The 27,104-nt window shown below is 42.7% G+C and overlaps 1 protein-coding gene across 1 annotated transcript in view; it reads left to right on the forward strand.

Moving 5' to 3' along the window:
- Nucleotides 1-27,104, forward strand: part of MYH10 (myosin heavy chain 10) — a 128,165-nt gene that overhangs the window by 56,158 nt on the left and 44,903 nt on the right. The window contains exons 6-14 of the mRNA XM_022596171.3: nucleotides 7,757-7,820; nucleotides 9,533-9,631; nucleotides 11,409-11,552; nucleotides 11,806-11,901; nucleotides 16,088-16,206; nucleotides 16,836-16,988; nucleotides 20,626-20,799; nucleotides 23,151-23,324; nucleotides 24,053-24,167. Coding sequence (XP_022451879.1) covers nucleotides 7,757-7,820; nucleotides 9,533-9,631; nucleotides 11,409-11,552; nucleotides 11,806-11,901; nucleotides 16,088-16,206; nucleotides 16,836-16,988; nucleotides 20,626-20,799; nucleotides 23,151-23,324; nucleotides 24,053-24,167 — 1,138 coding nt within the window. The remainder of the gene's footprint in view (nucleotides 1-7,756; nucleotides 7,821-9,532; nucleotides 9,632-11,408; nucleotides 11,553-11,805; nucleotides 11,902-16,087; nucleotides 16,207-16,835; nucleotides 16,989-20,625; nucleotides 20,800-23,150; nucleotides 23,325-24,052; nucleotides 24,168-27,104) is intronic.

Consider the following 27,104-nt stretch of genomic DNA (forward strand, 5'->3'; position numbering starts at 1 on the left):
AATACCTAGGAATCATCCTTGATTGAGCCTTTTTCTCATGGCCCATGTCCAAGCCAGGAGTGAATTTTGTGGTTCCACCTCCAGGACGTATTTCACATCTGTCCACGTTTCTCCTTCTCCCTTCCTTAAACTCCTTGTTCGTCTCAAACCTGGTCTGAGGAGGTTTCCTCTATATCCTCTATCCCAGTGTCCTGCTGATTTCCCTTGTAGCACAGTCTGTAGTCGGCACTCTGCTCATCTGTGATCTCTCTCCTGCTAGCATGTAAGACCTCTGGCGGTAGGGACCCCATCCACCTTGCTCTCTGGATCCTTAGTTGCCTCTGCCTCCCACGTGTAAGTACATAGTAGGTATATGTACTTATGGAATCCATTGTTACAGTGTGGTTGCCTACTAAGCACTTGACACTCTTCTATGCCCTGGGAATATATCAGTGCACAAAACAAAGGTCTGCATCCTCACAGAGCTCACCTTCAGTTGAGTTTTACCTTTAATGTGTTTTTGATGACATGCCATCATGTACAGTTGGGCTCAGGGAGTGTTGCACGTGCCAGGCTCTCTGAGAATATGCATGCCCCAGTTTTTTGGTTTTTTTTTTTTTTTTTTTTAATTGAAGCATAGTTGATTTACAATATCATGTTAGTTTCAGGTATACAGCAAAGTGATTCAGTTACACATTTTTTTCATATTCTTTTCCATTATAGGTTATTACAAGATATTGAATATCGTTCCCTGTGCTATACAGTAAATCCTTGTTGCTTATCTGTTTTATATGTGGTAGTGTGTATCTGTTAGTCCCATACTCCTAATTTACCCCTCCCCACCCTTCCCTTTTGGTAACCGTAAGTTTGTTTTCTATGTCTGTGAGTCTGTTTCTGTTTTGTAAATAAATTCATTTGTATTATTTTTTAGATTCTACATATAAGCAACATCATGTAATGTGTCTTTCTCTGTCTGACTTCACTCAGTATGATAATCTCTGGGTCCATCCATGTTGCTGCAAATGGCAATGTTTCATTCTTTTTTATGGATGAGTAGTATTCTGTTGTATACATATGTACCACATCTTTTTATTCATTCATTTGTTGCTGGACACTTAGGTCGCTTCCATGTCTTGGCTACTGTAAATAGTGCTTCTGTGAACATTGGGGTGCACGTATCTTTTCAAACTAGAGTTTTCGTCTTTTCCGTATATATACCCAGGAGTGGAATTGCTGGATCATATGGTAACTATTTTTACCTTTTTAAGGAACCTCCACCCTGCTTTCCATAGTGCGTATGCCCCGGTTTTAGAAGTGTGGGCAGAAGGTGCGTGGGAGCTGCGGGCCCCACAGCCAGGCCAGCCTGGGGTTGGGGCTGGGATTGGGGTTGGGCGTCAGACCGAAAGAGTGACGTGACGCTAGAAGATGAGTTGCGTGTACAGTGGAATTCCGTGTGGTCATTATTTACAAGCCACGTGCCTGCAGTGAAAATATTAGAAACTATAAACTCTGTCAATTTTAGAATCCACTTGTTTCCATTTCTTTGATCTGATATAGACAAGTACTTTCCTGAAGAATATCTTTTCTTTCAGGGGTGACTAGCTCATGGTTTGTATTGAAGGGGATTCTTTAGGAGAGCATTGCCCTTATGAAAATAATCGTTCACAATTAGTCCAGCTCTCTGTTTATGGACAAGTGAAATGCGTTCCAGATGGAGGAGATTTATGTAAAATGAATGTCTTGTAATGAAACTTTAGAAACGGAGTTCAGTTTCAAAATGATTGTATCAGCAGATACATCTCATCTTAGAAAGTTTTAGTAGGCATCACTTTCCATATCTGCACAAATCTTTTCCTTTATTTCTTCTATTTTTTTTTCCTTTGCAAAGATTTAAGCCAATTTGGCAGTTCCGTTTTATGTACCTTGTGGTAGCTAATTAGCCTCTAATTTTTGAAGCTAGATAAAACCTCCAGGTGCCTCTTTACCCCTTGGCTACCAGGTTACAATGAAAGTGAGTCCGAATTCTGACCCCTCACGTGTATTATCCGCGCAGGCACCAAAATCAATTTTGTGGGTAAATTGAACACAGTTGCTGCTCTGTCTTGTGTTGTCTAACTGAGCCTTTCTGTAAAGATTTACCGAGGCAAATGTGACAGTATCAGACACAGAACGTGGTCTGCACCACGCAACCCCCATCCTCCAGATCCACGGCTGCCCTCCCAACCCTGCAGCCCCTGGGGCTCGCTGCAGCCTTGACACCCGGCCCACACCAGACTGGCTGGCGGACGTCTGTGTATTTCCAATCAGTCCATGGCTATTAATGTCACTCATTTTTCCCCAGGAATTTCTTGACATCCGTTACACTAAGTAACAGGGCCACTTAGTTCACAAGAAAACCCATCTCACTAATTAACAAAGCTTCTGGTGTAATCTGGAGATCAAGATAGTTGAGGCATTTACAATAGCCATCTGGCCTTGGGATTAAGTCCTAACTAATTACTTCCCGAATGGGTTTTCCCATTTAGGGCAAATAGCTGCCTCCAGAGTGGAGGTATTTCCTGGAGCAAAACTAAGACCCGTCCATAGCACGCTATCTATACCTGGAGCAAACGAATACCCGTCCATAGCACGCTATCTATACCTGGAGCAAACGAATACCCGTCCATAGCACGCTAGCTATACCTGGAGCAAACTAATACACGTCCATAGCACGCTATCTATACCTGGAGCAAAACTAATACACGTCCATAGCACGCTATCTATACCTGGAGCAAACTAATACACGTCCATAGCACGCTATCTATACCTGGAGCAAAACTAATACACGTCCATAGCACGCTATCTATACCTGGAGCAAACGAATACCCGTCCATAGCACGCTAGCTATACCTGGAGCAAACTAATACACGTCCATAGCACGCTATCTATACCTGGAGCAAAACGAATACACGTCCATAGCACGCTATCTATACCTGGAGCAAACTAATACACGTCCATAGCACGCTATCTGTACCTGGAGCAAAACTGATACACGTCCATAGCACGCTATCTATACCTGGAGCAAACTAATACACGTCCATAGCACGCTATCTATACCTGGAGCAAACTAATACACGTCCATAGCACGCTATCTATACCTGGAGCAAACGAATACACGTCCATAGCACGCTATCTATACTAACATGTTTTCAGGTAAATTACAGATCTTATGACAACTTTAAATACCAAATTAGGAAGGGGGAAAGTATTTTCAGAGCATGAAACAAACCTGCATTGTCCCTGCAGTAAGTTGCTAGCACTCTAGATTTAATAACTATGGATACGTCTTAACCACCCACCGAAAAAGTTCCAGAAAGTCAGTGTCGATTCAGAAGGAATAAAATTCTTTAAGTAAGATGATTTTCTTATTTTCTTGACAGTATCAAATTATCCAAGTTGTCCTATTGCACCTTTTGAGTGAAATTCTTTAGTTTCTGTTTTACATAAGAGAGAGGATTCTAGCCATCTTTGCTGTTCAGACTCTTGCAGTAACATGCTGTCTTAGTTGTGCTTGGATTGGGAAGCAATGTGCATGGCATCAAAATGTATCCTCTATCATTAACACATAATGTACTTGTCCTATTTTTTGCTTTTCCTTTGTTTTTGTTTTTATTGGCGAAATCCTGGTTGAATATTCTGAGTACCATAATCTGACCTATATGGGAATCAAATACAGTGTGGGCATCTTCACCACAGGTTTCTTCACATCATGTCTAAAAGATGAGAGGACCCAACCCATTTAAAAGTAAAACTCTGCTTCTTTTCCACTTTAGATTTGTATGTTAATAAAAACGTTAATTCTGAAAGAGTATATATTATGTATGTGACGGAAAAGCTTTTCAACCTATATATTTTATTTTCTCCCCTGACCCCACCCCAAGACTAACACTGAAGTGATTTCACATCCCCTGGCCTGCCTCTTACCTAATTTGCCAGGATGTTCAACATGAAGGGGAATATTTAAATCCTAGACCATTTGGGGGATATTCAGTAAAGTATTTCCTTTTGGTTCAGAAATTTTGCTTTTTTCTGTTGTCAAAGTATTGATACTTGGGCAGATCTCGTAAAATAGCTGAACATGAGTATCACTTAGCATAGAGAGTTGATAATTTTCAACTTTATAAGGTTTTTTTTGTTTTGTTAAAGTGTTTTAAAAATAGAACCAAGATTTATTAGTTACTGAGTAGGTTGTTTTCAGAGTTACTGGTTTCTTTTGGGGTCAGGACAGGGCCAGAGGGACACCCCCAGTCCACTCTGCCTTCTCCCACATGTAGGCTTTCTCATTCCATCCTCTTTTTTCATTAGTTTTTTGCCTGGCGCTTTTCCTTTAGCCAAAAGATATTTCTCTGGCACTAGCTGTAATGGTTAGAGCAACTATGGATGCCAGTTATAAAAAGGAAAGGGAACCGATTTGGCTAGGGAACTGATGAGCAAATTAGATGTTGTATGTTGGTGACTTTGTTTATCCAGGTAAGTGATCACATGTCTAAATTATTTGGGGACATTTCTTTTTAGGTTACCTGTTCAGAAGCCCGTGTTTTTAGTTCAGAAGAACTAAAAAACTTTAGTTTGTTTTTTTTTCTCCTTTGAATCTAACTTCCTTTTTTAGTTTATTATTTTCTCATGAAGTAAAGGAAAAATAAGTTCACCAAATATAAAATGAATAGTGTTCAATTTAAAAATTTAAAGTTATTAGAGTTCAACATTACCAGTGTGATAACTTTGTCCTTTTGCCCAAATAAAGAATTTCTTTTGTTTAATGAATTTTGAACTTCTAATGTAGAGTGGTAAAGAAAAGGGAATAGGAAATAGTATAAGAAGTTGAAAGCTTAAACAGCATGTAGATAAATACATAATAAATTAGACAAGTTATTGAAAGCCGAACGTTTGTATTACTATATAATGAATTTTTAAGTGAAATATTCAGTAAGAATTAGGTGATATGATATGATTTTGATTAACCTTTCTGCAGGGTTAAAGTGAGAAGTTTGAAAAAGTACCTGTTTGAGCAGTTGTGTTGGCAGTGTAATCTTTGCAGCTTTGAAGTAATAACATTGTCTTGACTACTCTCTCTTAAAATAGTCATTTTTTATTAATGAAATAGTGTGTAGATGATACAGCTGTTTAAAATTTGGAAAGAATTTTAATCCTCATTATAACATCAGGACCTGATTTTAGTTTTTGAGGTTTTTTTTTTGAGCAGTTCTAATGATTTGTAAGGACTGATAGTTTTGAACTTTATTGTTTCTTAAGGGTCTTCCACAAAACAAGAACAAAAATGACTTATTTTAAAAATACCATAAAACTCATTTTCTCTCATAATTACCATATGAGTCCTTTGGGCTATTTTATAAATCTAAGAAAAATTAAGGGTTTTAGTGATCTTATTTTTTTCTGTATTTTGTAACATTTTGCTATTTCATCATCCTTGGAATTGATTCATCATTACTCATCAGTGTTTAAAAAGACTAAAATAGGGGCTTCCCTGGCGGCACAGTGGTTAAGAATCCACCTGCCAACACAGGGGACACGGGTTCGAGCCCTGGTCCAGGAGGATCCCACATGCCGCGGAGCAGCTAAGCCTGTGTGCCACAGCTACTGAGCCTGCACTGTAGAGCCCGCAAGCCAGAACTACTGAGCCCACGTGCAACAACTGCTGAGCCCACGGGTGCGCCTAGAGCCCGTGCTCCGCAGCAAGAGAAGCTACTGCCATGAGAAGCCCAGGCACCGCAACAAAGAGTAACCCCCGCTCGCCGCAACTAGAGAAAGCCCGTGCGCAGCAATGAAGACCCAACGCAGCCAATAAATAAATTGTTTATTTATTTATTTAAAAAAAAAAAGACTAAAATAATAAGACTAATGGAATTGCCTAGAAGGAGGCTGTAACAGTGACTGTTGCATCATCCTTTCGTTTGCTTATTGTATTGCCCAAAGAATTGCATTATCTTTCAAGAAGGTATGAAAGAATGCTACAGACAGCATTTTTGTAGTCTGATTTTAGATTTCAGTGAACATAATTGAAAAAATCAGAGGTTTTCACCTTAACGACAAAGAGCGGTAAAGTGACAGAGGAACACATTTCACAAATATTCGATGAATCCGAAGATGAATGCAAAGAGACAGGTGGCGTTGTAGACTCTGATGACAGTGAAATTGGTTCTGTAAGTCTCAGGTTGAGTCTTCAAATGGTGTAGCCTTGAATTTTCTCAAACTCAAGAACAATCTGTTTCTAAAGACAAAAAGGAAATTGTCATTGGCATCCAGTTATAGTCATTCAACAGGAAGGATTTCCTAACTCAGAATTTTGTAAGAAGAATCTGGACCACTGGTTTTACTAAACGGCCGTGTGACAGTGTTCTTTCATCTTGTGTAATGTTTGTGGATCAGCATTTATGCAGTATGGTTTGTAAAGGGACAAATGCTGAAGGCAGAATTGTATATGAAAGTGATTGGAAGGAAGTAGACGGTGTAGAAATGAAGAGCTTAGCTGCTCCGTGGCATGTGGGATCTTCCCGGACCGGGGCTCGAACCCGTGTCCCCTGCACTGGCAGGCAGATTCTCAACCACTGCGCCACCAGGGAAGCCCTGTGATCTATTTTGAGTTAATTTCTGTATATGGTGTGGGGTAAGGGTCTAGGTTCTTTTTGTTTCATTTTGCATATTTTTCAAGCACCACTTGTTGAAAAGACTGGTCCTTTCCCTGTTAAATTACCTCGGCACCTTTGTCAAAGATGAACTGACCGAATGTGCGTGGTCTATTTCTGGACTCTGCTCCATTGTTCTGTATCTCTGTCCTTTAATCAATACCACAGTGTCTTAATAATTTTATAGCTTCTTGAAATCCAGTAGTGCACGTCCTCAAGCTCTGGTCCTCTTTCCCAGAATTGTTGTGACTTTTCTAGATCTTTTTCATTTCCCTTAAATTTTAGAATCTGCCCGTCCACTTCTATAAAGAAAGCCTTCCAATCCCTTGCCTTTTCATTTGCTGAATAACAGTAATATGTTTACCAGTATCAGTCCTTAGCAGTCCTGGAATTTTTTATCATTATTATGTTCCTTTATTTTGCAAAGTATTTAATTTGGCCTTTTATATCAGTATTTATAAGTAAGATATTTGCTTTTATATTGCTTTCCCTTTTTTATGATATCTTTACCAGTTTGGGTATTCAGTGTTATGATAACTTTATAAAATGAATTATGAAAGAATCACTGTTTTCTGTTTCCCTGAAACGGTTATGTAGTAAAGCAATCAAATATTCCCTAGGAATCTGCAAAACTATTTAAGACCAATCCATCATTTTTAAAGGAGTAATTATATTTTATTATTTTCTATGATTATGGTCGGTTCAAGTTTTCTCTTGTTTTCCTGAATGGATTTCTGTTTTCTTAAGAAGTCATCTATATTATTTACTTTTTTCAAGTCTAGCATTATAGGGCTGGGCATAGTGTTCCTTTAAAGCTATTAAAATCTTTCAGATTATTTAGAAGAACTTTTAAAAAGTTCTAAATGGTTAGGGTTTCATTTTTATTATGTCAAGGAGAGTAACCTATCCTAACCCTACATTTAAAAAAAAATTTATTGAGGCTTTTTCTTTATTTGGGGCAATATGTAAGATCCGCTTTTGTAAGCAATTCATGGATACATGACAGGGTACTTTGGCTTATTGTTTTATTATAGTGTTCAGATCTCCTGTGTCCTTAATTTATTTTCAGTTTTCTCTTTGTGATTTATTTTCAGGGCAAGTTTATTCGGATCAACTTTGACGTAACTGGCTATATCGTTGGGGCCAACATTGAAACATGTATCCTTTTTCATAATCACATTATTCAAAATAGAGAATGATTTAATCTTCCTATGGCCTCGTGGCAACCCTCTGTGGTACCTCTCCCATTATCCGGATGATAAAACTTTAGCCCAGAGAGATTGTGACTTGTTCACATACCTTCAACTTCAGAATATGAACTCCAAAGTGGTATTTTGTTGTTGTTTGTTTTTAACACCAGGTCATGATCTGGTCACATGGCTGGGGAAGTGGAGAGTCCCACTGAGGTGAGGGTACCTGTACATCGACCCAGGAAGTGTGTGTTTGCTGTAAGGACGTTTAGGTGAATACCGATATGTTGAAAACATCTTCAGTTACTGCTGCGTTAGCCCATTTTTTACCATCTACTTCTGATACTAGTGAGATGAGCATGTCCCATCAAAACAAACCTTATTGATGTACAGAGCTGAAGTAGTTTCAGTTAGTGTTAAGCAGAATAAAACTAGAGGCAAAAAAAAGTCAAATACATAGACTAGTCTTAAGAAATGTCGCATGCATAGAATGACCTTAAAGAATGATAGATATATAAAGAATTAATTTGATTTAAGAGATAATAAATTAGAAATGATTCTGAATGATAATGTGCCAGTTAGGAAAGATATAGGTGACAATCCTCTGATACTTGTTAACTACTCTTTAGTGATAGAAATACACTGCTTCTATCCCTCAGGTGAGGGATAAATCAAACTTTTCCTGTTAATTCAGAACTGTGTTTTATGTCTCTAAATATGCTCAGAGCCAGAAAACACAAGAAGCACTTGAAAATGACAGGCGAATGGAGCTAGAGTTTCTTCATACCGGGGAGCATCGTTCATGTGAGTGTACTTTTCGCCGAATGTGGAGGATGTGTTTGGGATAGTCTGATTTAAAATCAGGCTGTATGGCACACACATAATTCACTTTGGTGGCCCCTGGGAAGGTTTACTTCAGAGGAGGCAGTCCTCTCCCAAAGCAGTGAAACTGAGACTTTGAGAGTCCAGTGTGGCTTTCAACCCAGAGACATGCTGGGAGCATCAAGGCCCCGTGGACAGAGAACCCAAGCAGGCCCCAGATGTGCGTCCTGATACCCAGGCGGAGGCGTGGTGTTATGACGTGCAGGCGCTGAGTGGGGACTCAAAGGGGTAGGGCAGGAGTTATGCACATGAATTTTGGAGTTCAACAAAGTTTTGATTTGTACCTCTACCACTTATTAGCTGGTGGTTTTTTTTTTTAAGTTTTTCTACATACAATGCTTCGCACTTTTATTATTTATTTGTTTATTTATTTTTGGCTGCGTTGGGTCTTCGCTGCTGCGCGTGGGCTTTCTCTAGTTGCGGTGAGCAGGGGCAACTCCTTGTTGCGGTGCGCGGGCTTCTCATTGCGGTGGCTTTTCTTGCTGCGGAGCACGGGCTGTAGGCGCACGGGCTTCAGTAGTTGTGGCTCATGGGCTCTAGAGCACAGGCTTAGTAGTTGTGGCGCATGGGCTTAGTTGCTCCGTGGTACGTGGGATCTTCCTGGACCAGGGATTGAACCTGTGTCCCCTGCGTTGGCAGGCAGACTCTTAACCACTGCTCCACCAGGGAAGTCCCAGCTGTGTTATTTTGAGTAATTTCTTTGTGCCTTGGTTTTCTTATTTGTGAAGTTGTGATAGTAATTCTGATGTTAAAAGGCTTTTCCTGCCTTCAGTGTCACCCTTAACCTCCTTTGCTCAGACCTTCTGGAAAAATCTCGTGCTGTTCGTCAAGCAAAAGATGAACGTACTTTTCATATCTTTTACCAATTGTTATCTGGAGCAGGAGAACATCTGAAGTGTAAGTTACAAAGTTTTTTACTATTTTATATTCAGTTGAGTATCTTTTTTAATATTAAAAAAATTTTTTGAGAAAGAGAACAGTTTTGGGAAACAGATTTATACACATACACCAGAATTCTAGCTGGTTAAGTTACGAAAATGATGTTGAACTTCCAAGCCATGGGATCAGTACTTTAAGTGGCAAGCATATGGGTGGTGTTATATTATCTTTTGTACTTTTGTTTCTTTTAAAATAAATTAGAAGACAAATGATGTGTTTTCATACACATTCCATTTCAAAGTTTATAAATACAAAAGTAAGAGAAAATAAAGTTACTTAATAAAATTAACTTGAATAAATATGTGTATTCCTAGATTTACAACTGAATATGTGTTACGCTTCCAGTAGTACTAGAAAGAACCTGTGCGGATTTTTATTTATTTATTTTGTGAATCACAAGTTTAGGGTTGGACAGGGTAAAAAGTAAATTCTGTTCTGGGTCAGAGTTCTGCTGGGTCAGGAGGGAGAGGAGAAGGTACACAACTTTCCAGTTTCTTCTGAGTTTCAAAGTCCACGCTGCTTCTCTAGAATTAGTATGTATATTATTTAGATATCACAACAGACATATAAAAGCCAGTAATACTCTTCTCATCTGGGGTCTAAGCTTTTGTTAACCATAGGTCATCTGTGGAAGCGTTAAACCCAGAAATCAGTTAAAGAAAGACCTGCAAAGGAAAAAAAAATAATAAGCAGCAAGTAAATAGAGTTAATTGACAGGGAGAGACTAAAAATTCAAGATTATCCCGTTAGGTAACGCTGAAGGGAAGGAAACCCTCAGGCTTTCAGACTGGCAGGCATTCTGAAGTAATAGTGAATCAAAAAAAAAAAAAAAGACAAAACTGTTAAAAGAAGGAGATTTAAAAAGAAAAAAAGCAAGCAAGCAATACCCAGTAGAAGCTCAACGTGATGTAAATAAGACTTAAGGGTTGGGGGTGATCGGGAGAAATCCTCTGCGGCAGAGCCAGTTCCACGGAAAGCTAGGAGCACGTGATAACATCTACTGAAGGGATGACGACCTGTTTTACTATTCTGAGTGCTCCTGAGAACGTCCTTCTGCTCTTAAGAACACATTTCTTGAAGGAGTCGGTTGAGTTCTCTCTAACTCATGGACCCTGAAGTATAGAGTCAGTGGGAGTGTCCGTTATAATACTCTGTCAGACTATTACTGTGTCAGACATCACTCTCAGAGGCAATGTACCACTAAACAGACTGACTTGGAGAAACAGTTTCAAGGCATTGTCTGGGCTCAGCATTTGCCTGGTCCATATTCTACACCTTCCATAGCCAAGTCTTTATCTAAGCCCATGCAGTCTTCACATTGACCTCATAGTGTTTGCTATAAACTCCTTGCTAATATAGGAACATAGAATACGGGTTTGAAAGCTTTCCCTCAAAAGATGCCTAAAATATTTAAATCTGAAAATCAAGTTGAGTTATCTGGAAGATTATCATACCCCAGCTTTCTGATTTCAAATATAATATTATACAAACTGCTGTTCCCCAGAGCCCCTGTTTAGATGTTTGTTGTTTACATCATCGTTTTCCTTCATTGTACAGATAATGGAAAACTGTCTTATGTCTGTGTATTTAACATGAGCATATAAAGAAAGAAGAAGTACGTGGTGGTGATGAGTTGCATGTTTTTCTGCCGTGTGGGTGCAGTTGGAAGGTGGGGATGTGCTTGAGTCTGTTGCTGACTATTTATTACGTTGTATTCTGTTACGTTTTCTTTCAGCTGATTTGCTCCTTGAAGGATTTAATAACTACAGATTTCTCTCCAATGGCTATATTCCTATTCCGGGACAGCAAGACAAAGATAACTTTCAAGAGACGATGGAAGCAATGCATATAATGGGCTTCTCCCACGAAGAGATTCTGTGTATGTGTGATTTCTCTCATAAGATTCTGATGCTCAATTTTCATAAGACTTATAAATTGGGGGTAAATTACCTGAACTAGAAAATGATTGAGAAACTAATGGGAACTGCCTGTAATTTTATGAAATCCTGAGATTTGTCTTACTGAAAAATTTTGTATAGCTAATTTTTAGCACAAAATAAGTTAGAATATGTCTCTGCTACATTTTGATGCAGTATCTTAATTAAATCTTTTCTTTTTATATCAACATAAAGCAATGCTTAAAGTGGTATCTTCAGTGCTACAGTTCGGAAATATTTCTTTCAAAAAGGAGCGAAACACTGATCAAGCTTCCATGCCGGAGAATACAGGTAAATTGATGAATACTGATTTTATTTCCGTGGTCTGTTGTCGTGTTCTCCAAAAACATGTTACAACGCAAGCATGAAAGCCCTCCTGAAGTGTTTCCTATGAGACTCCACGTGCCTAGGAGTAAGGGTCACTCTGATTCCGTAAAGGAGGGAAGAGAATGGGGTGCAGGGTGAGACGTGGCCGTGGAGACTCTGCCTTAGCCACGGGGCATTAGGACTGGGGGGTGGAAGGGGGCACAGGTTGTAGAGACCACAGGGCTCACCTGAAACGGAGCTGCAGCTGCTAGGTTCTATAGCCAGTTTTCTCCTTGGCAGCAGTATATAGGCCCAGGGCTGCCAACTAGAATTGATTTTTCGAAGAAAGGTGGAAACCTAGATTTTAACATGAAATCTTCAAGCTTTTAAATATCGAAAATGGATTGAAATTCACACTGGTCGAGGACAGAAGTTTGTGAACCATAAAATGTGTTTGCAAGCCTTGTGGGGTCTGCTTCTGAAGGTCTGGAGACAAAAAGAAAACGGAGGAATCAGTGTATTGACTCCAATGCTTGATCACCCCAGGACGTTATCCTGCCTCACAGGATCCACCGTGGCCAGTGAAGGCTGACATGCATCACAGTCTCTGCCCTGGAAATCGGCCTTCTTTGTTGTAACCAATATTAATTTAATTCTGTGTAACCCTTTTAAGGGACCTGTCCGTCTCCTGATACCTCATCACCACCATTTCCTGACAAAGCCCCTGCACCTCATCCTAAATCTTTAGATTTCCAGGATCATGAAATATATCATTCAGTCAAAGTATTTTGATTGACATTTGGGCCAGCTTCTTCCATATAGCTTTCACGTGGTTAAGTAAGACTTAAAATCGAGCAGTTTAAGATTTAGAACAAGAAATGTATTAGTGTAACTTTGCTTGGAGATCTTGACCTAGAGGTAGAAGAGAATCAGGTCACCCTTCTGAAAGTCAAGGCAGCCAAGTGTGTTTCTACTTTTTAAAATATAATGTGATAGGTTTTCTACTTGTTATTTTTTTTACCTTTAAAAAATATTTATTTATTTATTTGACTGCATTGGGTCTTCGTTGCTGCACACAGGCTTTCTCTAGTTGCAGCGAGCGGGGGCTGCTCTTCATTGTGGTGTGCGGGCTTCTCCTTGCAGTGGCTTCTCTTGTGGAGCACGGGCTCTAGGTGCACAGGCTTCAGTAGTTGTGGCACGTGGGCTCAGTAGTTGTGGCTCGCGGGCTCTAGAGTGCAGTCTCCGTAGTTGTGGCACACAGGCTTAGTTGCTCCGCAGCATGTGGGATCTTTCTGGACCAGGGCGCGAACCCGTGTCCCCCGCGTTGGCAGGCAGATTCTTAACCAATGCGCCACCAGGGAAGCCCTCTACTTGTTATTTTAAGATAACTTTCAGCTTATAATGGTTGATTTTGTTTTCCTTGTTTTTTTTAATGCCCTTGATTTGTTACTTTTTCATACGATTTTATAGACTATGGCATTTGAAAATTTCCCTGAAAATCTGGAAATGTCTCATAATGGCAAGGCTTTCCCTCTCTTTTTGTTTTTTCTCTATTCTTTTCCTTCTTTCTTTTCTTCCTTTCTTCTTTCCTTTATCTCTTTCTAACTTTATTTTTCTTTCTTTCCATCCTTCCCTCCTTTTTCCTTTTTTCCTGCTTCATTTACAGAACAACTGTTTTTTTAAAAAAAAAAAAACAACTAAAATGGCTCCAGTGTCATTGCTTCATTGCTGTTCACTACATCACCAGTAATGAAAGTAAAATAAATCTCTTTCTAATTGTATGAGAAGCTTTAAAAAATTACAACTCTATAAATAATTTTTCTCAAATTATTACCTATATTAGGTAGTGGTGGTTAATTAACACTTGCTGTGTTGCAGTGTGTAAGAGTTTGTACTTTTCAATTACAGTAAAATTTAAACATGTAATAGGAGAGAGAAGAGTGTAAAGAACTCCCCACATTCTCGTCACCTGCCGTAGACAGTCACCAACTCACGGCCTGTTGTGTTTCATTCATACCACCTCTCACTTCCCTTTTTCTGGATTATTTCAAAGCAAATCCCAGATATTTCATTTGTAAATATTTCAGTCTGATGCTTGACTCAGGATCAAAAAATAAGGGCCTGAAATGAGCATATACACTTGGACTTCTTTTAGTATTGGTGATATTTCTTTCTCTTACAGAGTTTTTCAGGTTATCAATATTTAAAAATTTTTTAATTGTGCTAAAATTACACATAGCAAAATTTATTTTGACCATTTTTAAAGTGTACAGTTCAGTAATGTATTTTCGCATCATTATGCGATCAGTCTCCAGAATTCATCTTGCAAACTTAAACTCTAAAACAACTCCCCATTTCCCCCTCCCCCAGTCCCTGGCAACCACCATTCTAGTTTGTTTCTATGAATTTGACTAGTCTAGGCACCTCGTAGAAGTGGAATCATTCAGTATTTGTCTTTTGTGACTGGCGTATTTCATTAGGTTATTAATATGTTATTATACATTAATTTCCCATGGCATGTTTACATGTTGGTACCAAAGTGGCATTTCTTAAAAAAGACTTATTCTCTACTATTGTCTATAGTACTAAAAGTAAAATTATCTTTGTTAAACATACGAATCTCTACAGCGCATTCCTCCTTATCCACTTCCCGCCCCATGAATAAGGTAAATATAGCAAATGGCTGTTAACCAGTAGTACCAGAGCACCACAAATTCAAAAGAAAAAAATACATTTAATCACAGAAATTTATCACAAACATAATAATGAACCAAAAGGAAGAGCACGTTTTGATTATTGGGCTTTGGCTATAAGGCAGTTTGAAACTAGATAGAATCTGAAAAAAACAATCACAGACCAAGCGAGAGCTGGGAAATTAGGGTCATTATTGCTGCTTCAAAAACAAAAGGGGAAACCAAAAAAAGACTGCCAGATCTAACCACCTATCTGCAGGAGAACAGAGGCCGGAGGCACATGTTAAATGACCACGGGGTGCAATCAGGGTGAATGGTTCCGTTTCCAGTGATGCTGAAACATTTACGTGCGCCTCCCTGGAGTTGCCTTCAGAGCAATATTGGCAAATTACTACCTTTTAGATTGAATATGACTCTTTTAAAAAAGCATAAATGGCAAATGAGAGGGTAATAAGGCTTAGAAGTAGAAAATGTGATGCAATTTGTAAGGGAACTTGTTTTCCTGGTAGAGGAAAGTAAGCCAAGGTATAACCACACTCTAAAGTCTATTTTTTCACTGCTAAAATGATGTTTATTGTGATAAAGCAAGAGAGTGTAGGCAATTTCCTTTTGCTTCTTTGTATTTTTCAACTTCCCATTCAATACGTGCACACGAGCACACATATGTAGGTTAACTAAAAGGAGGCAGGACGTAGGGGTTGAGGAGGGCAGCTGGTAAAAGCTGGCGAGAAGAGTCACAAACCAAAGGAAGTGCTCACTGAGGCACGGCCTGCCCTGCCTACCCAGGGTGCTGCTAGGTTGCCAACAGTTCACCTGGATCACAGGGGGGTAGGATGCAGTGCGTCTTTGAGAAGGAACTTGGTTATGCTTCTAACGTGATTTAAAATGTACTTACCCTTATAGAATTTTATTGTTATTTTAACACTTAATCAAACATTTATTGTAATAATTGGAACGCTTGTTGGACCTTAGTGACATTAGACAGTGAACTTCTGCTGAGGTGGGTGCCCTAATGCTGGTGAGAATCAACAGTAACAAAATTAGCAGCTTTTTATGTGAGCCGAGGAATCAAATAATTTTAATAACCTTTAGGTTTCTTGCCTACTAAACTATTATTAGGATCGCTATATGGGCATGATTAGTTGTCTTGGTAACATGATGACTTAAACTATTTTAAACACCGTTTTTCTCATTCTGTGCATTATCCATGGGTTCTCAGACTTAGTAACTTGCATTAAGTTACCCAGAATAAGTAATTGCCGACTAATCTTCTCTTATATAGCCTAAGGATGAGTATTATTAATTTGAAAGGATGAAGGTAGTTCTCATCAGACCTAAAACTTGCCCAAACCTCATGCCTTGTATTTAATTTCTTAATACAATTTGATAACTACTCAGGTGTTTCCAGTGTTGACTGAATATATGGTGACTAGATCGTAAGTAGAAGCCTAGTATTTAGGAGACCTTTTACCCTCTAGTTGCCCAGAAACTCTGCCATCTTCTGGGCATGAATGTGATGGAGTTCACTCGGGCTATTCTCACCCCCCGGATCAAGGTCGGCCGAGACTACGTGCAGAAAGCGCAGACCAAAGAACAAGTAAGTTTAACGTCAGGTGCTGTCACACATTTGTTTGAATGATAACCGTGGCCATTAGACCTTCTGATGGGCATGTAACAAACCGAATCAACAGAAGCTCTATTGTATGGATGCTTCTTGGTACTAACTGAGTACTTTCTCTCAGAACATTTTTAGAGGTGACTTGTAAAAAAGGAAATCTGAAATATCACCGTGAGTTTTCCCCAGGTAGATGGATCATACATGTTCCCCAGGACGTGTACCTCGGGGTCCCGCCCAACAGGGGGGTGCCCTGCTTGCTCCCTTGTCCCTGTTGGGGGGAGGGGAGACAGCGCCAAGAATGCAGGCGTCAGATTCACCCGTTTCCTGGTGGACTCTGGGCAGATGCGCCGCCTAGAACCCCAGGGGCAGAGGGAAGAGTTTATTTTTACTGGGCATCTCCACCCATTTCCTACATTGATTATCTCCAGTGTACGTTTAATTGTACTAATACCCTCTGTTGATGTATAAAATTCAGAGAGGATTAAGCAGTAAGTGCTCTTTTAGGGTTTTGGGGGCGCTGTAGATCATTAAACTCCCTCCATCAAACAGCTGTTAGTGTTTTGTTGAGATTATTTCCGGAATAAAAGGTTGATGTTGTCTAATTACAGGCAGATTTTGCAGTAGAAGCTTTGGCAAAAGCTACCTATGAACGGCTCTTCCGCTGGCTCGTGCACCGCATCAATAAAGCTCTGGATAGGACCAAACGGCAAGGGGCGTCTTTCATTGGAATCCTGGATATCGCTGGATTTGAGATTTTTGAGGTATATCTTTCCCCCTCCTGCTTTTCCTTCCTTCCGTTTACTCTTTTAACAAATAACACTTAAGGCTCCCTCTGTACCAGCTGCAGTGCCAGCCACCAGGGATATGATGGTAGATAAGTAGGTACAGTCCCTGCCATTCTGTTGATAGTAGAGAGTCAAACATTGAGTGACAGAAACCCAAAATTCTCAGAATCTTGGATAATGAAGTGAGGAAGGGGGGGCTGTGATAGAAGGAACTGGCGGGGGGGGGCCCACTGTGGAAGATGTGTCTGCAGCAGTAAGAGTGGAGCACGAGAAGCCCCCGGCCTCAGGAAGAAGCCCCAGCATAATGAGAGTAGGCCCAGTGGTCCTGTATGGGAGAGAATTTGTCAGATGTGAGAAACTGCTAGAAAGCCATGGGACTAGAGGTAGCTGACCAGAGGGGCAGAGGAGCTGGAGACATGGAGTGGGAGATGGAAAAGCAGAAGCAGGGAGCCAGTGGAGGATGGCGGCCAGATGACACTGGCTTGAGCGGGAGTCAGGAGCAGCTGTGTGAGATCAAGAGATGAGGAAACATAGTGGACTCTGTTCTGAAGATACACCCACAGGATTTGGTGGTGCATCTCAATATATTTCACTACTAATCTGACTAGATTTCTCCAAACACTCACCATCAATCCATCAAAGGTTTGTAGTCACATACCTGCTGTGGTTTTGCTAAACACTGATAAAATTTTGGTCTCCTAAAAATGTGTATCTTTATCTCTCCTTTGGTAGACACTGTATAGCAAGGCACAAATACTGAATTAAATACTTCTTGGGGTCAGTGTGCTTCTTTGACCAGTTGGATACTGAATTGTCCTGTTTTAAAATGAACCCCTTTGGACTATATAAGTCTGTCCTCATAAAATCTGAACTGTTACTGGCATAAGCAGTTTTATCCCCCAAACTGCCACTGCCACTATAAAAGATTGCTTTAATGTGTTTTTTGTTTTTTAATTTATTTATTTTTGGCTGCGTCGGTTCTTCGTTGCTGTGCGCCGGCTTTCTTTAGTTGCGGCGAGCGGGGGCCCCTCTTTGTTGTGGTGCACAGGCTTCCCATTGCGGTGGCTTGTCTTGTTGTGGAGCACGGGCTCTAGGTGAGCGGGCTTCAGTAGTTGTGGCTCGAGGGCTCTAGAGCTCAGGCTCAGTAGTTGTGGCGCACGGGCTTAGTTGCTCCGCGGCACGTGGGATCTTCCCGGACCAGGGCCCGAACCCGTGTCCCCTGCCTTGGCAGGCAGATTCTTAACCACTGTGCCACCAGGGAAGCCCCAAGATTGCTTTAATATGTATTGATTTGTGAATAACTGAAAAACCATGAAAGGTGGCTGCGTGCAAATTGCATGTCTGTTGCCTTCCTGTATATAAACAATCAGAAGATACAGTGAAAGAAAAGACCCCCACTTCCAGCTGCCAACAAGAACAGATGAAATACCTAAGAAGAAATGGGCAAGATTTAGTTGACAACTTTACAGTGCAACTGTGAAAAAATGAAAGACTTAAAGAAATGTAAAAATATAGCTTGTTCTTGGATGAGAAAATTCAGCATTGTAAAGGTGTAAATCTTCCCCAAATTCATCTTTTTTTTTAAAATATGTTTTTAACACCAAGAAAGAAGAGCATAGATTTTATCTTATTTATTTATCTATTTATTTTTGGCTGCATTGGGTCTTTGTTGCTGTGCTTGGGCTTTCTCTAGTTGCAGTGAGCAGGGGCTACTTACTCTTCGTTGTGGTGCACAGGCTTCTCATTGCGGTGGCTTCTCCTGTTGTGGAGCACGGACTCTTGGCACACGGGCTTCAATAGTTGTGGCACGCGGGCTCAGTAGTTGTGGCGCACGGGCTTAGTTGCTCTGCGGCATGTGGGATCTTCCCAGACCAGGGCTTGAACCCATGTCCCCTGCATTGGCAGGCCGATTCTTAACCACTGTGCCACCAGGGAAGTCCCCCAAATTTATCTTTAAAGTGAACGTACTTGTTTAAAACCTATTTCAAGGGGTAGAGGAGGACTAGGCAACCTGCTTCTAAAACTAATTTGAAAAATAAGTTAATTAAAGTATAGATAGTAAAATTCTGAAAAAGAAATGAAAAGAGGATATTAAGAGATAAAACATTATAAAGCTATAGAACTTCAGAAGTATGGTTTTGACACACGAATATACACAGACAGTAAAAAAATGTTTTAGATGCTAAAAATGCAGGATTGTTTAGTGAGTGTTATTTGTCACGGAAAAGAATGGAAAATGTCCACTGTTAGGAGATTTATGCTCACCGTAGGAGATTGGTTTGATTAATTACGATATATATTCATGCAATAGAGAACTATGCACCCATTATAAAGAATGAGGTGGCATTATATTACAGACTCCAAGATGTGTTGTTAAGTTTTTTTAAAAATCAGGGTAACACACATTTATGAGCGCACAGACTGTTTCTGGAAGGATCTCAAGAAATAGGTGACAGTGGTTGCTTACGGAGAGCAAGCGGGTGACTGGAGTGAGACTTCTCAGTGCAGCTCTCTGTACATTTTAAATTTTACACCATGTGTTACCAATTTAAAAATCGATTATTTTAAAATACAGTTGGTAGCTTAAATATGAAGACAAGTAGAAATCCATTAACGAAAAATACCATCACATGTAGTATGCTCAGGCTAAATAGAGCACTAAGATCTCATGATCTTAAGGCAGAGCAAAATCCATTCACATAAACGTAACCAAGCACCGTCGGGCGGTCTGCAGGTGTTGATGTGGGTCACTAGAAATACGGTGTTGAACGCGGCAGACTCTGCCCTGGCCCCCCTAGCGTGACCTCGTTCTAAGACGCTGAGTGTGATACCTCCCAGGGAAGATTGGAATGGCTTTTTCAGGCTATAAATCTATTCTTGGGGGCTTGATTAAACCGTCCCTAATTACAGATCACTTTATCATGAAAGAGGTTGTTTATGGGCCCATGGTACTTGTGTGGGCAGCATGGAAGCAGAAGAAAAGGCTGAGTACTGCTCATATAAGGCGACTGCTTTAGGAAAGTTATCCCTGTATCTTCATCCATCCATGTTTCATCCCATCAGCAGCGCAATAGAGAAGTGGGCAGATTTCACAGAGAGGGAAAAAGAAATGTCTGTAACAGATGAAAAGGTTATTATTTGTTTCTACTATTGTTTTCCTTAACTCATTCTGGAGCCCGTGGCCTAAGTAAGGAGCAGAGGGGGCCGCAGCCCATCTGTCCTCTGGACTCTCAAAGCTCACGGAGACGCACTTGCCCCCTTGGCCTCTGGCCTTCCCAAGTCTCTTTGTTTCTCTTCTTTTTCTCACTTCCTTTCTCATTTATTCATTTCTCTTCATTAACCATTCGCTAATCAAAATGGTTTCATTTGTAGATACTCAGCACGCTACATTTGTCGTTGTCTCCTTTTAGCTTCGCAGTAATGTGGGGTGTGTGTGTGTGCGTGTGCGTGTGTGTGTGTGTGTAGAGAGACTCCCCTCGGTTTCGTCACTGTCATCTGACGGACTCAGTAGGGTAGTCAAGACCTGAGGAATGACTCTTTGAGAACCAGCTGACTCGTTACCCCTCCCCCACCCCCGCCCCGCGTTGGGAACGTGGCTCTCCTGCGCCCGCAGCTGAACTCGTTCGAGCAGCTGTGCATCAACTACACCAACGAGAAGCTGCAGCAGCTCTTCAACCACACGATGTTCGTGCTGGAGCAGGAGGAGTACCAGCGCGAGGGCATCGAGTGGAGCTTCATCGACTTCGGCCTCGACCTGCAGCCGTGCATCGACCTCATCGAGCGGCCCGTAAGACCCCCTCCCCGCCCCCCGGCTCTCCGCTCCTGCGCAGGCGGTGCCTTGAGCTTTCTCTCGCCATCAACTGAGACGGGAATTATCCTGTCTCATGGGTGCCAAGATAATTTTCTAGTCTACACGGCCGTGTCCCGTCCTCGCGTGGGGCCGTGCGCCGGCCGACGTGGGCCTTCGCTGCCCGCAGGCGCCGCGGTGGTGGCGGCAGCTGCCTTGACTCCAGCGCTCGGCACGTGTCGAGGGTGTGGGGCTCTCCTGGGCACACGTCCGAGGTGGTAAAGGGGCACCGTGTCTAGCTGGGAATGAGACAGGTCTTGCACATCCATTTTGTTGGGGGGTACCTAAAGCTTATCCTCGTAAGTACAAAGATTCTTTTTTAGAAGATTTTTCAAAACCTTGTAAGAGTTTATAATCATAGGGAATTTAACTATAGCATGTAGAATGATGCGGCATCATGACTCCATTGTGGGTCCTTTCAAAATGGAGAGTGAGGACAACTTTTTCCAGAAGAAAAATACCTAAAACGACTCCGTCGGGGCACCTGCCTGTCCCGGGCGTCTGCCCTCATCTCTCACAAACCCGGGCCCCGCCTGGCTTCTTACAGTACTCTGACCACGAGACAAAACATGGTCTCCCAAACTTAAAGCTCTTTAGAAATCCCCAGTGAAAAGGAAAAGGGATGAGAGATCTTGACATTGAAAGATGAAGTAGGAAAAATGCAAAGGAGACAAAATTATGGATCTTCTGAATCATGCTGTCACTTAGTTCTTTAGAAAAGATTGAATTATATTTGGCTCCTTTTTCAGAATTTAGAAATATTTTCATTGAAATAGATTAAAAATGTAAAAATTATGGCAGAAAGATGGGTGTTTCATTTATCCTAATCCAGAACTTCATTTCTCAAAGTTGTCAGACGAGTGGGGTAAATTGGGTTAAATGCCGTCCTGGACCCTATGATCACCTAAGCCTAGTGGCCTCTGATTATAGTGTTCTTTGAGCAGCTCTGAACCCTGCAAATCCTTTCAGGTAGAGGGGCCACAAACTAGACAGCCAGGGAGTAAGGGTCTCAGTCCTGGGCTCCCGGAGCGGGGAGGATTCTCTCCGCTGCTTCTACCTGCTCTGTTCCGTTAACCTCTGCCTTCCTGTGACCACATTATTACACTGTTTCATTCATGTTTAACTAGAACCTCCGGTTACTTTTTAAGCAATATTTGTGCAGAGCCAGCTCTTCTGCAGTCAACGTAAAGGCCTTGTGGGTTGAGGAAAACTGGTCTGAAGAGATTTATTCCAAAAGCTGATTTCATCCTTGTGCCCTAGGATTGGTACGCTCAGTATTGTATCAGAAACTTGCCATATTTGCAGTATGGTAATAAGCGATGACCCCCGAAGCACTATAAAATAGGCCATCATTGTTTAAACATTTCATTTAGCTTCCACGTGTACCCCACTTTCCTCCAAAAAAGAAGTCGTTCCATTGATTTCCGAGCTCCCAGAGAATGGCAGGCTCTCGGCATTTTTTTATAATTTGAGACATAATTCACTATCCTAAAATTCACCCTTTTAAAGTATGTAATTCAGTGAATTTCAGCATATTCAGAGTTGTACAACCATTACCGCTAATTCCACAACATTTTCATCATCCCAGAGGGAAACGTCCTACCCTTGGCAGTCACTCCTGTTCCCCTCCCCCGGCCCCTGGGCCACTAATCTATCTTACGTCTCCGTGTCTTTAAGTCTCTAAGGCTTTTTTCAGTGAACTAGTTGAGTGAAATGAAGGCTCTATTTTATTTGTTGATAAAACAAACCAATGAAGTAACTGATAAATTACTTCATCACCTTCCATATATTCTACTTAACAATAGTTTTAAATATTTCACCAAGTGTGAAGTGCTCGTTTTATTTAATCATCACTTAAATAGAAACTTAAATTGACTAGGGTATAAAATGTCTGAAGCATTCCAGCTAGTTTAGGGTTTATAACAATTTATCCAGCCGGTCATTGAATATAAAGATTCAGTTTTGTCTCTACACCTTTCAGTTCCTTTCTGGTGTCTTTTTTTTTTTTTGCTACTTTTGGGGGAGTTATCTACTTGGAATTAGTTTTTTATAAGTTTGTGAGATACAGTACTCATCCATTTTCTTACCAGTACTTCTTGAGCAGTTTGAGATCTCAGTGTTTGCATGATAGTTACGATTTGCCATTACCTGCTACCCTGGCAGTTTGATTTGCACAGATCTTCACGAAGCTCTAACTGTTTTGGAATGTAAGCTGCCAAACCCAGTGGAAAACATCCTTGTATGTACAGTGACGTGCAAAACGTGTCAGTTCTTCTTGCCTCTGTTATCAGGCTAACCCTCCTGGTGTGCTGGCCCTTTTGGATGAAGAGTGCTGGTTCCCTAAAGCCACAGATAAGACCTTTGTTGAAAAACTAGTTCAAGAGCAAGGGTCCCACTCCAAGTTTCAGAAACCTCGTCAACTGAAAGACAAAGCTGACTTTTGCATTATACATTATGCAGGGAAGGTAAGAGTGAAAGAACTCCATTAAAAGTGCTGTGTTTGAGATGTTGCTGCATTTGATGACGGTTGTAACAAATGTGCTGATATACACTTACAAACCCTTAAATATAGTACATATTACAAATGCACTTCCTTCGAGACAACCCATTTTTTTGGATTGTTCTATGAACTTATTTGGGGGGTGGAACGGGGGAAGTACAGAGAAAGTTGTTGCAGGGCCAAGCGAGGAGAACGGGTGGCTCGTGCGCAAAACCCCTGAGCCCCCGAGAGTTTGGGGGAAAGTTTTTGTTTGTTTGTTTTGGTTTTTGCGGTACGCGGGCCTCTCACTGTTGTGGCCTCTCCCGTTGCGGAGCACAGGCTCCGGACGCACAGGCCTAGCGGCCATGGCTCACGGGCCCGGCCGCTCCGCGGCATGTGGGATCCTCCCGGACCGGGGCACGAACCCGTGTCCCCTGCATCGGCAGGCAGACTCCCAGCCACTGCGCCACCAGGGAAGCCCCTGGGGGAAAAGTTTTTATAGGTAAAATTTGGGGTGAGGGCTGCTGGGTGTGTGACTTTCTTCTGATTGGTTGTTGGGGAGGGAACAGGGCGGGGCTCTGGGAATCTTGGGTTGAGCCTGCAGTTGCCATCCTCCACCTGGGTGGGGGGTCCTGTGAACGTTTTAGGTGAAGGCTGGAAATGTCTCTTGTTTTTGTCTTTTCCCTCTTGCCGCACCCGGCTCTGGCCCGGCAGGTGGACTATAAGGCGGACGAGTGGCTGATGAAGAACATGGACCCCCTGAATGACAACGTGGCCACCCTCCTGCATCAGTCCTCTGACAGATTTGTGGCGGAGCTCTGGAAGGATGGTGAGAATGTGCTTGCGTTTGTAATCAAACTTGGCCGAATCTTTTACAGTTAAGGCTTATATATGGTTCTTTTACTTATAGACGTGTGTAGACTTTTTTACTTTAAAGCTGTTTATTTTCCCTAGAGCAGGGCTGCCGTTGTATCGGAATTTACCCACTTTAAGAAAACTTGGGTAATAAGACATCTGCCTTCTTGGTCAGGTGCTGTAGGAACATTCTAGTAGCAGAGCCATACATAAAGAACTACACATTTGCCTCAGGCCACCCTGGTCCCAGTGCAGTTGTAATCCAAGGGTGTTGGGATACAAAACCTGAGAAGCCTTGTGCATCTTCTCTGTGTTGTGTCCAGGTCAGCCGAGCTGCGTCCTCCCCCAGCGCCCTACCCTCCACACACATGCAAAGTGGCTGGTGAACAAACTCAGGCCATCTGCATATAGATCAGTTGTTTTTATTTCCGTCAGTCCTCACAGTTCTTTGGTGTACATGAACCTCAGGTGAAGGTTTTGGTGATCTTATCATAGACTAGAGATTTTGCTGGTACCAGAAGAACAAAGCAGCTGTGTGTCTGTACGTGTAGTGGGACCAACATCTTCTGGCATTTAGCTCTCTCCACACTTTCGTCCTGGTTGTCCGCACCGCTTCACTTGGCCTCAGGTCATGCAGTACCTTAGTTTAGCTCTGGATCTGCCCCTTGCCTAGGCTTTGACCCTGAGGCCAGGTCTGTCAGTTACCTGGCTCGCTTCTGCTTTTTCTATAAGCATCTCAAGACCTTGCCATCTAGCTGTCTCCTCAGGTAGAGAGAAAGAAACCCAGAAGGCAGATCAGAGGGCTTAGGGCAGTCAGGACAGAAGGAAAGAGACAGAAAGAGAAGAGCCACCACAGAGGAAGTGAGCGGGGGGATGATGACCCTGCCAAAGACAGCCTAGTCGAGGTCGCGTACATCGGCTCCAACAAGTGCGAGGGAGCCTGCAGGGCTGGGCACACCGCACACGTACACGCACGTGTCCTGGGGAGAGATCGTGTGCGTGAGACTGTGTACAGGGAGGGGCTGGGGGAAGGGTTAGGTTTCCAGCAAGTAAAACAGAAGCTTTTAATCACTGTCCCATTGGATGGAGGTCTTCACCTGGCTGCTGCGTGCTCGCTGTCACCTGTGGTGACCTGGTCAGCCTAGGGGGGCCCGTGAGGACTGAGGCGAGAGCAGGACCCTAAGGTGGTGTCCGCGGTGCCCACGCGGCTGAGGGACTCCTGGCCCTGTTCTGGGAAGTGTGAGAGTGGGTCTGAGAAGTGGATCTAGCGTGGAAAAAGGGACCCTGAGCTCTGGCGGCCGCCGGGTCCACAGGGCTGGGAAGAGCAGTACAGGTCAGTGGGAAAGGTGCACAGGAAACGCCACAAAAAGAGGAGGAAGGAGTAACGCTGCCCGTCAGAAATGCTGTGTTCAATCCGGAGTCGATTCCGTTGTGCTGCCCAGGGCAGTGTGGCCCACGGAGCCCGCCACGCCCACCCCTCCTCCTGGCTCCGCTCAGATATCAGAGCAAAGGAAGTGAGTGAGACATGTGGACAGACGGCTGAGTGTCGCAGACCCCTGAGATGAATGCCACGGGGACAGCTGAGCGGGGACTGCCTTGTTCCTGGGGTGCTAAGGTCAGATGTCGTGAAGGATGAGGCAGTTTTCCTTGTCCTTGAAAAATAATACTTTGTTGAAGAAACAAAGAAAGCCAGCATTTCCTGAGCACGTGCTAAGGGCCGGGCAGTCTCCCAGCACCCACTGACGAACATTCACATCCTGTTGGGGCCTTAACCATGGAGGGTGAGTAGGTTTCTGCGAACCCACTCATCTAGGGTTGGGTGGCATTTCTAGGAGTGATGTTGGTGTGGAAGAAGCGGGGGTGAAGGCGGTAGAAGGAACGATCACAGGGCAGAAGTGGAAAATCCCAGCTCGGGGTGAGTGTCCCGTTGGGGCGTTAGGGCAGGGTTGGGGCCAGGAGGCAGAGTGAGCAGGAAATGAGGCCGGTGATGGATGAGGCCGGAGCACGGAGTAACGCGGTGGCCAGTCTCAGGTGAATTTGACTTCGTTGACTAAATGGCATCAGTAGTCTCACGGGCCAGGGCAGGGACACAGTGTGAACTTGAAGAAGCAAAGCGGGCCGTGGTTTGTTGGATGGATCGGGGTGAAAGACCCCGGAAGCGGGGAGTTCAGCACGAGGTGACCATGGAAGGAAAGCCAAGGAGAAGAGGAACAGAGGAAACTAGCATTTTACCGCTAAAGTCTCAAAAACAGATTTTCTCTCTTCATTTTGCATGAGAAGAGAAGCAGGTGTTTGGGGAATCACGACAGCAGGTCCCGGGCTTACACACTGGTTCTGACATTGTGAGCCACTTTTGACTCTTGTCTTTTCACTTCTTAACCAAAAACAATATTGTGGGGAACACCTTTGGAGCCCCTGACCTGTTCCTGTGAGCCTGCAGGTCCAGCCACGCTGGACAGGCTCACCGCCCACGCTTGTCAGCAGTGAGGTGGATTCGGGAACCACAACCGGCGTGTTCCCTGCCGCCCAGGGCCTTCTTCCAGATGGAAACTCAGGACACACACACAGGCGGGAACAGGAGCGAGGCGCCTCTGCCTCGGCTTCCTCCTTCCAGGCTCCTTTAACTCCCTGCCTCACCGTCCAGGTACGGCAGGGCCTCTGGCAGCAGCGGCTCAGAAGTGCCAGGAATGTGAGATCCGGCAGGTGAGGGTGGAGATGGGGGCTGCAGCTGCAGTGATGACCTGATGCACATTCCGTGTCACAGGTGCAGGTGACGTGTCTCACAGGTAGGACCCCATCTGCAGAGCCCTTACCTGCCTTTCTGTGCTTTTCATGGACTAGCTACAGACAGGTTACTCACTTGATGGCAGAAGCTCTGAGAGGAAAGGCGTGTGGCCTGCGGGGCCCTCCC

Source organism: Delphinapterus leucas, chromosome 19, assembly GCF_059928025.1.
Source record: "Delphinapterus leucas isolate spDelLeu-1000000601 "Yukka" chromosome 19, BTC_Dleu_Yukka2, whole genome shotgun sequence".
Taxonomy (NCBI): domain Eukaryota; kingdom Metazoa; phylum Chordata; class Mammalia; order Artiodactyla; family Monodontidae; genus Delphinapterus; species Delphinapterus leucas.